The following is a 17,931-nucleotide window of genomic DNA, read 5'->3' as shown; positions in this document are numbered from 1 at the left end:
ATCACAATATTCTGTACCCAGTACATGCTTGAAAAAGACAGAGGCAACTCCCAATGTGTTTTTTTCCTGGCAAAATATTTCCTAAATAAATAATAGTTATTCAATCCTTAATAAGGATTCTGTCATACAAATTTACTTAAGCCCGAGCAGTAGCTACTGCAACATCTTACAGCACTGCGCCACCTGCCCTTAGGAGCAGCTGCTTCTGTTTCGTACAGTGTAAATGCTGGCAATTATGTTGTTACAAATTCTTCTCTGGCTATTTTGTATTATATCACCATTACATTCAGGGGAAAAAATCTATGTATTAAATTGTATAGTAATAATGATGTTGCCTGGCACATTTGGGGCCCTCAACGGCCCTTCTTTTTACAGAGCCTATTTTAAGCCTTATTTTTGTAATTCTGCCTGTCATCTAATGCGCAGTAAGAGCCCATAGAAGTGGCTGCCCAATGGGTTGTGAAGTATTTTAGAGTGCTCTTGGACATGTAATCTAACAGTGCTTGGCGTCTTTCATGAATTCACTTATGGAGATCACTGCTTTTTAATTAAGCAGAGTTGCTGGGGCCCAAAAAAATCTCACGTGCTAATTCAGAGATGTACTGTAGATCCCAAACATGAACTGATGCTTTAATGAGGTAAACAAGCTTCTTATTCTATAATAATAGTTTAAACACTGCCATCTAATGGATATGTGCACCACTTTCAGATAACTAAATATCCTGTGATCTTTATAGAATTTATCAATACAAATGTTTCAAGACTTATACTCTATGTGGCCGCGAGTAAAAATGTGGTAGAATGCGGCCCGATTGCAGACACAAGGACAGTAAGTCTTGCTGCCCTGAAGGGATAATGCTGCGTGGTTGCATGATTTTGAATGGGATCCTGCATCGTTAATCCTTTGCTTGACATGCCATGAGCTGGGGAGAAAATACCGCAGCTCGTCTTTCAGATGAGCAGCGCACTCTTTCTTTTATTATTATTATAGTCTCTGGAGCTGAACCCCGTTAATTCCAGGTCTAGGGACCATCTGCTTCCTGAGTTTCAGACCTCTGTGGGGGTGCCGATATCCCTTGCAAGTTTATATCTCCTGTGTCACAGTCCATGTGACCGGGACATTTAAATAGCGCTGAGATACCGACACACCCTATGGAGGTCTGAAAGCCAGGAAAGCAGGGGTCCCCAGGGCTAAAATTAATGGGGTTCATCTATGGAGACCCGATGCTTCAAACATATGTCGAAATTAATAATTAGAAAAAGCTTCATTACCTTAGTGGCTAACTGCTCCTAACACCCAACCAACCCCCAAATAAACTCTAGACTAATGCCCAATATCTCTATTAGCCAAAGAACATACAAATACATTTTAAACATAAAATCATTGATAGTCACTGTGGATAAAATGGCCCTCTCAATGGAGAGCCTAGATAGCCTCATTGACAATCAATATTAAGCTATAATTAAAAACAAACATGAACAATATTAAAATACATTAATAACCCCCCTTCAATAGCTTAGTGGCTAACCGCTAAGTGAATGAAGGGGTTAAACCTTCCCTCCACCCAAGCACCCTCAGAGGCCAAATCACCCACCCTGCGACAAGTCTCCCCTTCAACCACTCCCTTACTCCCAACAAACCCCCACTCCACCCCAACACCACAACACAGTAATGGGAAATAGCCCTATTAGTCAAATCTGGCTATTAGGACTTTTGACTATTCCAAAAGCATAAAATATACATTACAATAAAATACACAAAATAAGAACACAAACAGCAGCCATTTAATCCATTAATTGTCACTGTAGCTGTCTATGCCCTCAACGTGGGCATATAGTAAATAAAAGTAGTATTTACCCCTGCCAGGATGAAGGCCGTCCTCCTCCTTGTTCTCGGCGGCACCAACATCCAATAAAGGTCCAATGCCCAACTATTACTACCTGCTAAGGTAATTAAGGGGTTACTGAACAGTAGATGGCATTGTAATGGTTGGGTAATCAGCCCTTAACTGGATGTTGGTGCCGCTGAGGAGGAGGACAGCCTTCATCCTGGCAGGGATAAGCAGTACTTTTATTTACTATAGGGTGTACATTGAGAGCCGATGTGGCTATTTATTGCCCTGTTGAGGGCATAGGAAACCCCCGTTTACCAAGTTTCAGAACTGTGGGTTTGGGGGTGCCGTTATCTTGACGCTGTTTAAATGTCCCTGTCACGTGGGCCGTTGTGACGGTTCAAGGGATTCCTTCCCCTTCTTTCACTCCCTCTGTCCCTTCCCTTGCCAACTTCCCTGCGCTTACCAACTCCTGTCCCGCTCCGGCAACCTCTGATGCTGTCCCTTTGCCTCAGCGTACGCCCCGCAAGTCTCGCGCACCCGCGCGGTCCCCGAGCCCCGGCGGCAACGCTCCCCGCTACCAGACCTCCTCAGTGTCCGCTGCCATTCCCTCACCTCCGGTGGCGATCCCCTCCGTCCCTCCGTTTCCCTCCGCTGGACTGCCCGCGGCGCGGTGCTCTGCGCGTCTCGTGACGCAGCCTGTGCACGCGCACTCTTATTTTACAGAGGGCGCACGCACACGCTCCTCTTCTAAGGACTGTCAATCTCTTGACTCCTCCTACCATGCCCTGCAAGCATTCTCTCTGTCTGACTCCTCTATCTCCTCCTGACCTACCCCTGTTGTCTCCCACTTATCTCTCTGCTCCTCCTCTCTCTCCCATTGGTGTACCCTCCTTTATAATCCCTGTCTGTCCTCTCTATCATCGCTCTGAATAGTTCCTGTTCTCCCTGTGTATGCAGTCCTATGCTTTGCTCTCTCTGTGTTCCAGCCTGTACCTGCTCCTGTGTATCTTTGGATTTCCCTGGCTTTGACCCCTGCTCGTCCTGGACTACCCTGCTCTCTGTACCCCTTGAACCTTGCTACGAACTCTACTTTGCTGACCTCTGGAACCCTTGGACTTGGCTTACGAACTTTGACTAGTCTGCCTTCTGTACCCCTGGACTTTGGCGCACGGACACGACCATTCTTACGTTTAACCATCAAAGATGTTGCAAGTATAATAACTATTTTTCTACAAGCCCAGCAACGCCATACCACACTCCGGGCTTGCCCCCACTGCTGTGGGTGTGTGGTTAGACCGTTCCCACCTCAGTATTGGGGTCTTGCCAGGTCTGCGGGCATACAGGCGTGACAGCCGTGATGCGGGAGACTTAAACTTGCAGGAGATACTGGCACCCCCTACCTCCGTCTGAACCTCGGAATGCAGGGAGTCCCCGCACCTGAAATTAATGAGATTCATACCCCCTGCTTCAAACTTATGTAAGAAAATAATAATTAAAATAGTGAGAACTGCTGTAAGAGCTGGGCGGGGAGACAAAGAGGGAGACTGCTTCTCTCTGCGCAGCTCTTACAGACTGGCGGCTGGCCCGGTAGGATTAATGCTGCGGGAGTCCCATTCAGAAGCAGTGACTCGTGCAGCATTAATCCATTTGGGAAACCTACTGCCCTCTCGGCCATGAGAGCTGCCGCCGTACTGCAATACACAAGGCCGCCACAGTCCAGCCATATTAGCCTTTCAAAATCGCGGTAACGGAGAGCATAAGTCTGGCTACATCTGTAGATTTCCCTTCAGCTGAGTGTTGATAACATCAATATTGATATATCAATTTTAAATGTAACTATATACTCTACTTTATATGTAAATATCATTACTTAAATGAGTCAGGGCAGCTGCTTTTTTATTATTATATTTTTTTACCCCTTTGAATTAGGGGTCTTTCAGGAGCAGAACTGCTGCTGCTGACTCTGCAGGACACCCCTGGCTCAGAAGACAATTCTTTTCCCAGAGATGTGAACCTCCAATTACTAAAAACAGTGAGATTTTTTTGTTGGTTCTGGACCAATAAAATTAAATTTAAATGTAAAAGTGACCATTTATGTTGTCTGTGAGACTTCCCTGAGATCTATGAGACTGCTGGAGATAAAAATCATTCAGATAGACTCTACATCAGTGAGAATCACAGAAAGCCAGTGAAACTTGACAGATCTGGTTGCCGACATACCAACATTGTCAATAGCTCAAGGCGGCCATGATCATTAACTATCTGCTATCCCTGATTGGTTCAATGGCAATAAAGTGACCACTGGCAATCTTGGTAAACAGAAAATGCCCTCTTTTTAAATAATAATATTTCAGTGGAACCAGGAGGGTCTCGGTATAAAAACCCTGTGTTCCACACAAATAGAGCCCTTGGTCCATTTGCTGCTTTGAAACTACAGTCATTGCTTTTTGTTTGCATACAATACAAAATAACATGAACGTTGAAACTCATTTTCTCATTATTATAAAAAAAATAAAATGAATTATGTTATTGCCATTTTTCAACTTTAGTGATGTGTGTTTAGAATGCAACGGTGTTAAAATGTGATCTTTATTATGAATGCAACATTAAACTTAATCAGAAAAAAATGCTATTTTGCACATATTGGCTTATTAGCAGTCCCTGAAGAACCAACTGCTGCAAGATTTATTGCTTCTGTGTGTTCTAATCAATGCTTGAAGGTCAATTACCTGAAGAGGAACCATGGTTCATAATGCCAATCTCCTTATATATCACTTTGCTGTTTGCAATTACGTTCCCAAAATTAACTTCAGGATCAATCTCTAAATAGCAGGAGGGTGTGAATCTACAAAGAAAAGACAATGGCATTAATTGCTTCCTAATAGTGTTAAGAAGCTAATATTCCATTAACCTTCACTGCTAAGGGCATTACAATAAATGAGTTTGCACTGTCAACAATGCTATAATCTTGACCCCTTTCCACCTTTTTCTAATGTGCCAAGGGAGCTAATATAGGTTGTGCCATTCCTGGAGAAGCAAATCATTGAGGGATTAGCGAGGGATAAATCAAATAAAATGGTGTACGGCTGTCGCAGTGTTCAATATGTATTTTTAAACATGTTCAGACTACATTAAAAAATGATTATGAATTCATTTAAAGGTGCAGTCCCACTTGAGATGAATGTGAACGAATTTATTAATACATTATGTTACAATTCAGTGATTAACCACTATAACAAACAAATTTACAGACACTGCGTGGATAAACTTTCATACAGACGGTGATATAAAATAGGTTTACATATGTTTACATTCTTAAACCATTGGTCACCTAAATTTAACCAAGCAAATACACCATTGTGATTATTTAACCATGTTACTGCCCTGCATCTCTGGAAGTGAAAAGGTTACATTTGATCCTATGGAAATGCACCTTGAAAATTTCAAGCACTTCTATCCTTATTGCTATGTAGTAATAAAATACATGGGGGCAGATTTTGGAAATTGGGCACAAATTTGTTTATATCTACACCCTGCGTATTATATGTGCTAGCGTATTGCTAGTATAGCAGGAGATGTGGTATATAATTTTCAAACTCAAGGAAACCTTTTGAGGAAGCTTTTGATAAAAATAAAGATATATACATATAACTTGAATTCTGGGTGTATATAAAAGAGCATTGGTGGTCTGTACAATTCATTTCATAATAGCATACCCCAGCAAAGGGATATCAATGACATCTGTGTCTACAGAAACGAGCAGCCGGTCATGAATGTCTTCTTTTTTGGTTGGTCGATATTCAACCGTTGCCGTCACGTGAAGCCCAGGAGCGATAGGTTTATCTGGATTTTGTACAGTAAGTTTGAACTAGAAAGAAACACAAAAACATGTACCCATTAAAACCACAATGTCTAATCTGTATAAAATAGTAAGGCTGTGTCTTGGATTTGAACGTTTAAAATCTTACTACTATGTTTACACCTCTTTAGTTCATTCAGTGCTTTCTTCTTCACTAGTAAAAAAAAAATAGAGTATATCTGGAGCCACTGCGGTATGACGGTAATCAACGCACACGAACCCAAGTTGAAGAAAAAGGCTTTATTACTGCACACACAGGTACAGGTAAACCATATCCTCCCTCTACGTGTTTCACGCCGCTATGGGTCTTCATCATTCCTTGATGAAGCGCACATAGCAGCGTGAAACGCGTAGAGGGAGGACATGGTTTACCTGTCCCTGTGTGTGCAGTAATAAAGCCTTTTCTTCAATTTGGGTTCATGTGCGCTGATTACTGCAAACCGCATATCGCAGTGGCTTCGGATAATCTCTCTTTTTTTTCTGTTATACGGCTGCCCCCAGGACGCCCGCCAGGAGAGAGGGCTACCGGGGGAAGTCCCGCACCTGCTGTATCACCCATCAACCATCGTGCAGATCGGGATAAAGATAACGGCACCGGGACACTTTTGCCCATATCGGAAACCAGGCTGTAGAGGTAAGGATCACAGAAAAATACCACCTAGCCCCGATCAGTGTACTAGTGGCAGTTTCCCCTACCTCCTCCCTATATACAGATGACTTACAGCCTGACTACTGACACTACACTGTGTATCAGCGAATCACCAGAGCGCAAGACAGCATTATGACTTTCTTCTTCACCCCTTTATATAAAACCATCCGTAGGCGCAGTTTTTTCATCCCAAATTTCAATCAGGAAGCATGCCTACCGTATGTGAACAAATTGTTGGAAACAACTATATTGAGTGTAGTAGACTGAAATATCTCCAAAGATACTTAATATACCGTATTACTATTATCAGTCCCATCATCAATGGTTTTTGTCATTTTCACGATTGCAAGCGTATTAAATTAGTGTATTTTATTATATTTTTGTAAACCCCCTTTGGGATTACTATGATCACTTAAGGGGTTAAGGGTCTTAGAGGGTTAACTGTGTGGGTTGCTGCAAGGTATCGCCCTGCTCCCATCATATGGTACAGATAGGGTTGCCAGGTGTCCGGTATTGAACTGGACTGTCCTGTATTTGGATACTCTGTCCAGTAAAAAATGACAGGTACTGTAATACTGGACATGTATGTGTCCAGTATTTTCCTCCCTGGACATAGTGACCTGACGCACCTTTCACCATTGAGTTCAGTATTTTTAGAGAAGCCACGTGGCAACCTAAGGTACAGAATGGCTAGGCAAATACTTACCCACGCCCACCTTGTAGAAGATGTTTAGCCTGTCACTTGATACAGGATAATAAGTATAATCTAAACCACTCCCCCTATGGTCATGGTGACCTGTGCTGTGACTAGTAGGTATTTATAGTGAGGGAGAAGGTTCTAGGTGCAAGTTCCCAGGAAGAGAGTAAGACAACGGGATCTCCTTGTAGTATGTAGAGTATGTCCTGTTTAAATGTGTAACTATATGTGTAGTGATGTATGGTCACCTTTATTGTTTTACTTTTAGGGAATGTATCCCTTATTTAAGATAGGACCACATACTAAGACTGAGGTGTGTTGCACCCAATAAAGGGGATGTACATGGTACTCCACATGAAGTCCTTTGAATATGGGCCTTGAACTACCAGCATACGCAACATACAGGTCCATAAGCACACCTGCATCCAAGAAGTAGGGATGCAAGATGGCTCTGCACATGGTGACAAGATATGGATCCTCGAGTGACAATGCGCCCCTGCCAATAGGTCCCGGTGGGATGTAAGAAAGCCCTGTCTGCTAGGCAAGGGTTGGTCGTGTAGCCCCGGTCCCCTTGGACTTCTAGAGACCCCCCTCCTTGCTCACAGCGCGGTCGCGGGTGGCGCCGGAGTCAGCAACAGACCCGCCGGCTGTCTGCAAAGGTGGGGGCCGGAGCAGGGAGCGCTCCGATGCTCGGGAGGGTCTGCGGCGCACCCGGCTAGTGGAGGTCGCCATTGTGGTATGCGCACGCATGCCCAGTGGTTGCGCATGCGCAGTAGCGATCGGGAGTTGCGGCGGCCATTAGAGAGTCGCGCATGTGCAGTACAATCGCGCACGCGGCCCCAATGCAATAGTAGCCTCCACGGGACTACAATTCCCATAAGGCTTAGGGCAAAGTACACCAGGTGCTCCCGTGTGGCCAATGAGGGTCAAGGATTCCCGGCAGCAGGAAATAGATACATTCCGCGGGCTCTGAGTAAGGCAGTTGGAGCAGGGAGCCGAGTAAGTGAGGGTGCATGGGAGCAGTAGCCCCTTGCACTAGGCCAGTCACCCCCATAGGCCCTAGATAACAGTTACCCTTGCCCCAGTTTGTGGTTGCTTCAGGGACAGGCCTTAAGGAAGGAGATCTGCCCCTTTAGCTGTTAGTTAAGGAAACACTCAGTGGCGCGCAGTCTGATTTCTGGGTCTGGGCTCAGACCCATATATATATATATATATATATATATATATATATATATATATATATATATATATATAATATATATATATATATATAGACTATCTTCACAGAGACCCCTATATATATAAAGACTATCTTCACGGAGGCCCAACCAAGCAGTGACTTCTTACCCCTGAAGAAGTGACGTCAGAGTCACGAAACGCGCGTAGGGTGGAGCCTGTTGAACGTGCTGCAACGTGCAGACCCTGTGGAAGGAAAGGAGGTTGATTGACGGGGAACGTCATCGGAGGAGGGACTAGGCGCTCCGAGTCGCGGCCACGAAGCGGGGACCCACGCCGGCTCCAGCCTCCCCCTGCAATCCCTCGACATCCTCCCATGTGAAGCGGACGGCACGTTGTAGGACACGCATAGGGCATTCTCGCATGTGAGTGCATGTTTTTATGCTTGTCATTTTTTAACAATAAATGTTATAGTGCTATACTATTGGTGCCCCTTTCTGTTCCCAATCGGTATGGTGATGCTGATGCTGGAAGTGTAAAGCGTGATACCAGCAGCAGGAATCAGTCGGAGCCAATCGTGGGGGGACTTAAAGAAACCTTTTGAGGCCCATTCTTATCTATTTTTAAGTAAGTAGATAGCAACGGTGGGGTCTTGGAATACTGACCATAGGGTACTGCGCAATGGTTGTTTTATTTGTATTTTCAGACCAGCATTCTGTGTAAAAGAACGGGACATTGTGGACTGTGGATCTTCTTTATACCATCTTTTGATTCATGGGACTACTCCGATTCGTCAGGTTTATTATCTGATAGTGCGCCAGGGAATTATTGTCTGTGTTTTATCTGTGTCATTTGTTATCTCTCAGTGACTGCGGCCTGCCGGCTGAAGACGGATCCCCTCAAGGTATAGACGGTACGGTGCATGGTGATATTATCCATGCCGGAATTCACCCCACGCGTAGGAGGACATCGCGTCGGATCAGGCGGATCCAATCCAGTTATACTGCAGCACCCGTGGGCTGGAGCCCCGGGCAGGTACCTATAGTAGTGCACAAACCACGTCAAGGGATAGCGCTATCTCCAACACATTGGGTGGGTTTGAACATAAGGGACATCAGGGAATTGGTGCCCAGCACCCAGATACTTTGGAGGGGGGGAAATACCTATGTTGATGTGTGCACCAAGTGGAGTTCTATGTATATGGTTATATGCATTATGCTGTGTGGTACAGAGTACTTTTGGTTATTATTAGTTATAGTAAAACGGTTGCTAACATATTGTGTGCATGTATTACTGTTACTGTGTTCCTGTAAGAGGATCTTCCCACTCAGGTGGGAACCCTTACAGGTGGAGGCTCCCAGTGATGGAGGTTCAGGCCTTCTGTGAGCCTAACAGGTAACGCACCACAACCGGTAACACAAGTGTAGATTTCCCCACATGGTCCCTATCTGCGATTGGGGGGGGGGAAAGGTGTTACATTTGGAGGCGCTGCTGAGATCTCAGACCTGGGGTGCTCTATTAAAGTCTAAATTTAGCTGTTGCAGTCACTACCATGTTCTCACCTTCTAAGCAACAAGTGCGCGACTGGGCGCTGGAACTAGACGAGTCCCCCCCCCATGTGCTCACAATGGGGGGTGTGCCAGCAGGCATCCCCTCTCAAGAAGTCCTTAATCAGGTCAGATACCTTCCCGGGTTTGTTCATGCCCGCCAAATCGGGCAGAAATGGAACCCCACATACCGCTGGTACATACTCCTTATAGCAACCCGTTATGAAGTAAGGGAAAATATCACCCCTGCCACCCTACACTTTCCGGGAGCCTTGCATCCGGGCTGTCCTGTCATTTTCTCTGAATTGCCTAGGGCACTGTCGGCACAAATATCCCATCCCGAGTACACGCCAGGATCCTCCGGCGCTCCCGGGAAATATGACGCGTTACTCTCGGGACATTCATTACTATATTCAGAGCCCCTGATACCCAGGGTGATCTTCAGTCCCGGGTCCCCCATGGAGACCCCTTTCAGACTGGGCCCCCGCCCTCCATGTATCCGTCCCCTGAAAGACAGACAAGTACAAGACTCCAAGCAAGTATACAATCCCAGGCCCCTCAATCCTCACAGGTGGACTCACCGGCGGGAGGAATCCTACCCCAGCTAATAGAAGCTCTGAGCCAGGCCTCCCATTCCCATCAATACCGCAAGCTCAAGATATTCTCCGGAAATAGACCCACGCTGGCGGGTGAGGCAGAATTTGAGGAATGGAAAGACCACACGGAACACGTGCTCCCGGAGTGGACTTGCTCTGATGCAGTAAAACAGCAACGAATTATCGAGTGCTTACGACCACCTGCTACGCATATGGTGCAGTTTTACGACAGTAAACACCCTAACGCCGACGCGACAGCCCTGATCCAGGCCCTAACCCGGACATACAGGGTTCCTAAGGACGCCGTGTCATTACTGGCCAAATTCTACTCTCTCACGCAAGTCGAAGGAGAAGAAGTGTCAGAGTTTCTTCGTCGGATCCAGCTGTCCCTATGGCCTGTGGTAAAGAAGGAGGTTATTCCGGCAGCCCAAGCTGATGGCATGCGAGTCCAGCAACTTCTGCAGGGCACCCGGCCCATGCACCCGGTGACGATACGAGTCAGCTGTACTCTCTCTCCAGATTAGCCTCTAGAATTCGAAGAGTTAATGGACAAAGTACTAGCTCACGAAGGTAATCTACGGTTGCACCGGCCAAAGCTACCGAGTGACTCTACGAAACGAGAAAAGACCGCTACTTCAGCCAAAGGACATCCGCAAGATGAACTGAAAAGAGCAGCGATCGCAAAGACCAAAGAGATCGAAGGTGAGGAGGATTCCCCTGCTCATAAAAATCCTATTGCTGTACTACACTTCCCCAAGAGGGAGTCATCAGCCTCCCGGACTAGGACCCCTCCAGGTGGTCAAGCCTGCTTCAGGTGCGGCCAAGAAGGGCACTTCGCTAAGGCTTGCACAGGGACAAGAAAGGTCAGATCCGACCCACCCAAAGCCATGACCTTTACGGCGCAGAAACCCCTTCTTCATCCGAGGGCTCTACCCCGGCAAGCAGTGGAGAATCCGTAACAACGGACGCCTACATTCGTGTGGGGCCGGCCGCCCTTATACGCATCCTCGTAGAAGGCATCTACGCAACCGCGTTGTTCTACACTGGATCTCAGGTGACCATTGTGTATCGCTCGTTCTATGATCAACATCTGAGTCACCTGCCATTGCAAACTGCGGACACTATGAAACTCTGGGGACTTAGTCAGGAGGCCTACCCCATTGACGGCATGGTGAAACTTTGGTTGGCCATACTACAATTGAACACTGGCAAGTCCCATCCAATGGACGTGGAGGTGCTAATATGCCCCGAACCTCAAGAGCATCCTAGTGCTCCGATTATCCTGGGAACAAATACCAATGTGGTACGGGCAGTGTTCTGAGCATACTTGAAAGAGGCTTGTGAATTACCCCTTTCGGCTCTACCCATACAACCCAGTATGACGGAAGATGAACCGCCGAGTCCGAATGAAGTAGAATATGGAGACTTATTCAATACTCACGACGGAGTGACCGTGATTCCCCCAGGGGCAGTAGAAGTTATGTGGGCGGAATGCTGCTATCCAGAATGAGACGAGGCCGATCAGCTCTTCTCCTTAGAGAGTGCGCCCGAAGAGGATGCCTATCGGGGTTACCGACTTGTGCCTGAGATCCGAGAGGTATATGTTCACAACACCTCTCCCTATCCCATGCCCCTAGACCATGGGCAACGATTGAGGCGGATATACGCGGTTACCTCTGTCGATATGATGTCCGCCCAAGTAGATGATGCAGCACCACTGGAGCCGACCACGGAAATGGCCTTTGACTTCAGGGAATCCGCCTTGTCTGCGGCATGGAGGGCACATCTGACTGCCAAGTTGGAAGAACGGAAGGACGTATTTTCCACAAGTGACATGGATGTGGGCTGTAGCCGAAGTGCCCAACACACTATCCGGCTAAGTGACACCACTCCGTTTCGGGAACGATCTTGTCGTATTGCCCCTGGAGATGTGGAGGATGTGAGAGACATGTTACGAGAAATGGAAGCGGCGGGCATTGTGACTGAATCCCGTAGCCCCTACACATCGCCGATTGTGGTGGTGCAAAAGAAGAATGGGTCGTGCGATTGTGTGTCAATTACCGGACCCCGAACAACCGTATCATACCTGACCAGTATACACTGCCACGAATTGAAGAGATTCTCAATGCACTGTCGGGAAGTCAGTGGTCCAGTGTCTTGGACTTGAGGTCTGGGTACTACCAGGTACCTATGAGTGCAGACGACCAGGTGAAGACGGCTTTCGTATGTCCCCTTGGCTTCTATCAATTCACTCGCATGCCCCAAGGTATTTGTGGAGCTCCCGCAACGTTCCAACAGTTGATGGAAAAGACAATCGGAGACATGAACCCCCGGGAATGTCTTGTTTATCTGGATGATATCATTGTCTTTGGCAAGACATTGGAAGAACATGAGACACGGCTAATGAAGGTGTTGGATCGACTGGGACAAGAAGGTCTGAAATTATCCTTGGATAAATGTCGATTCTGCCGTACCTCGGTGACATATAGTATCCGCCGAGGGGATAGCCATGGATCACGCCAAAATTGAATCAGTGATGGAATGGCCAAGACCCGGAAACGTCATGGAGCTACGCTCATTCCTAGGATTCTGCGGATACTATAGCCGGTTTGTGGAAGGGTATTCCAGTAGGACCAAAGTCCTTAACAATCTCCTCAAGATATACCCAGAAGATACGGGGCGACCTGCTACATGGGCGCGAGTGCCGTTTGATGACAAGTGGACAGACACCTGTGAACAAGCATTCCTTGATCTGAAGAAATGTTTAACAGAGACACCCGTTCTCGCGTACGTCGATCCCGAACTACCCTACCTCCTTCATGTGGATGCAAGCCTCAACGGGTTAGGAGCCGTACTCCATCAGAAATATCCGGCCAGTCTCCGACCAGTGGCCTATTTCAGCCGCAGTTTAACATCCACCGTCCATAAGCTGGAATTCCTTGCCCTTAAGTGGGCGATTGTGGATAAACTTCACGATTACTTGTATGGGGTCAACTTTGAAGTGCGCACAGACAATAATCCGTTGACATACATAACGACAACCGCCAAACTGGACGCTGCAGGCCATCGATGGTTAGCATCCCTCTCAAACTACAGGTTTACCTTGAAGTACAAGCCTGGGCCGCTAAACATTGGAGCTGATGCCCTATCTAGAAGGCCCGGACTAGAGGCCACCTCAGATGAGGACATTTGGGAAGAAATTCCTGGGCCAGGAATGCGAGCCATGTGCATCACGGCAGCTATAGTGGGGAATAAAGTGACCTTCTCTGAATTACGTGTCGTGGATTCATTGGGATGTCAATCTGTAAGGAATCCGCTCCTCGGTTTACTGTTTGCCTTACCTTGCAGACCTGTGCAGTCCCGGAACACTTCCCCTGATATTTACTGCAGCCTGGATTCACTCACCAAAGCAATACTGCCACACGCCCCTTCTGCCATTGGTTCTCTGACCTTTAAGTGTTGCCTTCCCACAATGCTCCCTGCCGAACATAGTCCTTCCTGGATGTCTCTGTGTTCTGCCATAAGCCTTGTCTTGTCTGTCTCCTTGGTTCCTGAGACCGGCTGCTAGTGTCACGCAGCGGTCTGTTCCTGTGCTGAAGCGGAGTACTCTCCTTGTTGTCTTCAGCTCCCTGGTTCCTGTGACCGGCTGCTAGTCTCATGCAGCGGTCAGTTCCTGTTTCCTGTGCTGAAGCTGAGTACTCTCCTTGTTACTTCTGCTCCTTGTTTCCTGTGACCGGCTGCTATATTCATGCAGCGGTCTGTTCCTGGTTTCCTGCACTGAAGCGGAGGTTTCCCTGTGTATCTTCAGCTTCCTGGTTCCTGGGGCCTACTCTTTCCCTAATCTAGAGAGGCCGTGTCCTGGTTCCTGCGCTGAAACAGAGGATTCCCCAGCCCGCTCAGGACTCTTGCGCTGAAGCACTGGTTTACCAGTGCAGCTAGGCGGTGTGCTATTCTGGTCTGTCTACCACCTCCTGAGACCAGTACCATGGGCCATGGTTGCCGCACGCGCAGAGGCCACTCCCGCGCTCCTAAGCTGAAGCGGGGCTCTCCTGACTACCTGTTGCCAAACTCCTGCTTGAACAACGTTTACCCTGATGTCTCCAGTCCTGACCCTGGCGTGTCCACCGACGATGCTGTCTTCTCCTATCCTGATCCTGCAACGTACGACTACGAACTGCGCAATCCGGATCAGCCTGCGCGGTCTAAGGTCGGTGCTTTTACAACCCCACCTCAGCCACGCGGTCCGACCCAGGGTTGTGGCGAGCACAGTCGTGACAGTATGCTCGGCCCCACAAACTCGGACCGCCCTGTGGTGAGGGTTGGTATGTTTCTGTCTGAAATCCTGTCCCGGCCTGTAGACCAGTCAAAGTTTGAAAACCAGTATCTGTGCGAAATACTACCCCTGATTGAAGATCAGATTATGTATGAAGGTTTAACCCCGTTGCAAAGACAATGCCGTAACGATCTCATTAGTAAGGCTTATTGCCTCAAGGACTTAAAACAGTCTCTGGCCGATTGTGTTTGCTCCTCTGGTTCCCCTTTAACCTGGGATAATGTGCATCCTATCAAACTTGCCAACGCCCGAAATGCACTCCTTGCCTTGGCCTTATCATTGGACATTCACCTAGTACAACAGGACCCTCTCTTCATGGTGGTTCATGCTCAAGACACACTCCGTGTACTTTCCCTGACTTTGGACATTTGCATAAAGGAACAGGACCCTCTCCTCGCAAGCTACGCTGCCGCTTGGCAGTCCACCTGTGCTGCCAGTCCTGTCGCTAAACCTGGGGACGTATCTCCCTCTCCAGGAAATGACCAAACTGACCCACTATCACTGCCCCCTAACATAGAAGCTGCCACGGTCCCTAGCCCTGATGGTACACCCGGGTACTCTGACACCAATGATACGTCTACGTTAACCCATGCTGATCAGTCCTGTGAGGTTCCCCTGGAGTATACGAATATTTCTCTAGCCAACACTAAGGCTCTAGTATCCGAGAACAAGTCCCTTTTTCCCTCTATTCCTAACTCTGAATCTCCCTTTTCAGCCCTCGAAGTTTTTCCTGCTTTAACCCCTGCTAGGCAGTTCTGCATGCCTTCCAAGTCAGGGAACGAATCCCTCCTACCTCCACGTACTCAGTTTGAATTTCTAAGTTCTGTTCCCAGGGTCATTCCTGTATTAAACCCTGTGGGGCAGCTCTCTGAGTCCCCTTTGGTAACCCCCTGTTCTCCGCCAGCCATGGTCACGTCCCTAGCTCCAGAGGAAAAATCCCTTGTCTCACCTATTACAGAGGAAAAACTCTCTATGTTCTACTCTCAGGTACTATCTGCTTTAACTCCTGTAAATTCTTGCTGCCTCCAAGCTAATGCCTTCGTGCTAGCCTCAGAGAATGTGTTCCCAAGTCCTACAGCAGAGGTTGCATTAAATGACTTCCCCAAGGTTGCTGAATCCTTAGTTAGTTTTTGCTATAAAACCCCTGCTTCAGCTCAAGTTTCAGCTGCTGTGCCCCCTGAAACTTCGGCTAAAGTTCTGATTCCAGTTAAATGTATTCAGTTACCAAGTTTTTCCCTAAGCTTGGTCGCAGAGTTCCCATTTCCGGGTACTTCGCTAAACCAGTCTGTCACCCAGAGAGCGATGATCCCTGCTTCAGCACATAGTCCCCACGTCGTGGAATCTGCAGTCATTTCTGGTTTCCCAGTCACTCCTTCCCAAATACCCACTTCAGAGACCAGTACAGTTATGATTACCCCCCGTGTACTGTCTGTGTTCTCCCCTTCTCAAAGCTTAGGGTTAAAACCGTACAGTGGTCAGTATGCCCCTCCTGGGGTTCATGTTGTGTTCCCAGGAATGTTTGCTGACACACTGTTTTCACTTAAAAGCGACGCTTTTTCATATGTGCTAGCTAGAAGCCTGCACACAGTTTCCCCTCTCTCTGAAATTTGCCTTGTCGGCCCTGATACTCGGAGAGGTAAAAACCTCCCTTCAGATTCAGAATCTCTTTCTATAGAGGTCGTCCTTGCTGTTAGTTCCCCTGATTTCTCTGCCCATGCAAACCCTCCAGGGATCAGCATATCGGTTGTTACCCCCTTAGTACAGTCTGAGACCACCCTGCTTATATTACAAGTCCTGGTGTTTAAATCTGAGCTATCTAGTTTTACTGCTCTTGCTAAACCTCAGTCCCTCAGCACTGCAGCTAAACGTGCTCCAGCAACCGTTGGGTTACTCGGGGTAAAAATTAAAATTCCTGTCTTAAAGGGTACTTTCTCACACATGTCCAGCAAACCTAGAACCTCAGTGATTGATTCTAAGTCACTTATCACTATATCTGATGTTCTCACTAGTCAAACCCTGACACCCTTACCACTGGCTAGGAGTCCCGTTATCAGAATTTTTGCACTAGTAAACACGCCTAAATCTGTTTTTGTCATGACAAGCACCCCTGTTGTTAGGGCCCTTGCAGTTTTGGATAAGACTCCTTTTACTTCAAAGGTTTCTGCTATTAAGAGTTTCCACGGTTCCAACTTACCGCTTATTGTCTCTCTAACTCTCATCATTACTCTCCCATTCCCAGGCACCAGCTCCTGACGCTAGTTCTCCTATCGGTACCCCTGCTTTGCGAGATGTTTCTGTTATGGATTCCGAGCCTCCAGCTCCGGAGTCAATTCCTTTACTCGCTGCTGTTTTTGTAGTCTCTCAGGTCCCTGTCACTGAAGTACAGACTTCAGCTTCTGAGGTTAGCTCCCCTCACTCCGCTACCCTTGCTCTGCCTGATTCTCAAGTTTCTGATATTAGAGACCCAAAGCCTATTCCTACTCCCCAGACAATACTATCTCCCACTGAGGGTTCCCCAGTATTTGAGAGCTCCACTGCTGAGTGCTTCTCTGCCTCTGTGAAACGATGTTTTTCCCCCTCGGAACCTTCTGTTGCCCCTGTTATTTCCTTTGAGTTGGAAATACTCTGTACGTATCCCAAGATTTCAGTCTCTATGTCTGGTTTACTGCTTGCCTTGTCACCTTCCATACCAATACTGGGAAATGCTCCCACCCACCCTATACCCTCGCTGACCACTACCTGGGAGACCTCTGGAGGAGAAGTCCCTCTCAAATTCCTACATGCAGAGGTCAGCCAAGACTTTGTCTGTCCCGAAGGTCGCCCGGGTATATTCGATCAACTATCAAGGCCGCTTATCCTAAATTCTGGTCCCATTACTAAAGACTGGGCTCCCAGTGGGGGTTCTTCTGCCGTTTCTGCTCCGGAACCCTCTGGTTCTTCACAGCCTTGGATTCCCAAGCCATTTCGCGGGGCGAGCCAGGTACCAATGATATCTCTACCACCACTCTCATATCCTAGAACAGTACTCACCAAGGAACTGCTCGTTTACGGATCCCCTTTCCGCCTAAAAAACTTTAGGAACAACTCGATGTCCCCGAGACCCATGGATGGCCCTGTCTGGCCGCAGTTCTCTCCGGGGGGTGGGGGTACACAAAGGAGTGACCACGAGTCTCTGAACCATGACTCTAACACCAATCCTAGACGGTTCTGGACAACTCCTGGTCCCCCAACTCTATGAG

The 17,931-nt window shown here is 47.5% G+C and overlaps 1 protein-coding gene across 5 annotated transcripts in view; it reads right to left on the bottom strand.

The window, feature by feature from the left end:
- CFAP47 (cilia and flagella associated protein 47) overlaps window positions 1–17,931 on the bottom strand; it is a 663,944-nt gene that overhangs the window by 626,408 nt on the left and 19,605 nt on the right. For all 5 annotated transcript variants that reach the window (XM_075590256.1, XM_075590258.1, XM_075590257.1 and 2 more), the window contains exons 3-4: window positions 5,552–5,703; window positions 4,565–4,680 (exon numbers count right to left, since the gene is read on the bottom strand). In XM_075590256.1, coding sequence (XP_075446371.1) covers window positions 4,565–4,680; window positions 5,552–5,703 — 268 coding nt within the window. The remainder of the gene's footprint in view (window positions 1–4,564; window positions 4,681–5,551; window positions 5,704–17,931) is intronic.

This window comes from Ascaphus truei, chromosome 3, assembly GCF_040206685.1.
Source record: "Ascaphus truei isolate aAscTru1 chromosome 3, aAscTru1.hap1, whole genome shotgun sequence".
NCBI classification, from domain to species: domain Eukaryota; kingdom Metazoa; phylum Chordata; class Amphibia; order Anura; family Ascaphidae; genus Ascaphus; species Ascaphus truei.
This window is presented reverse-complemented; position numbering and strand designations above follow the sequence as displayed.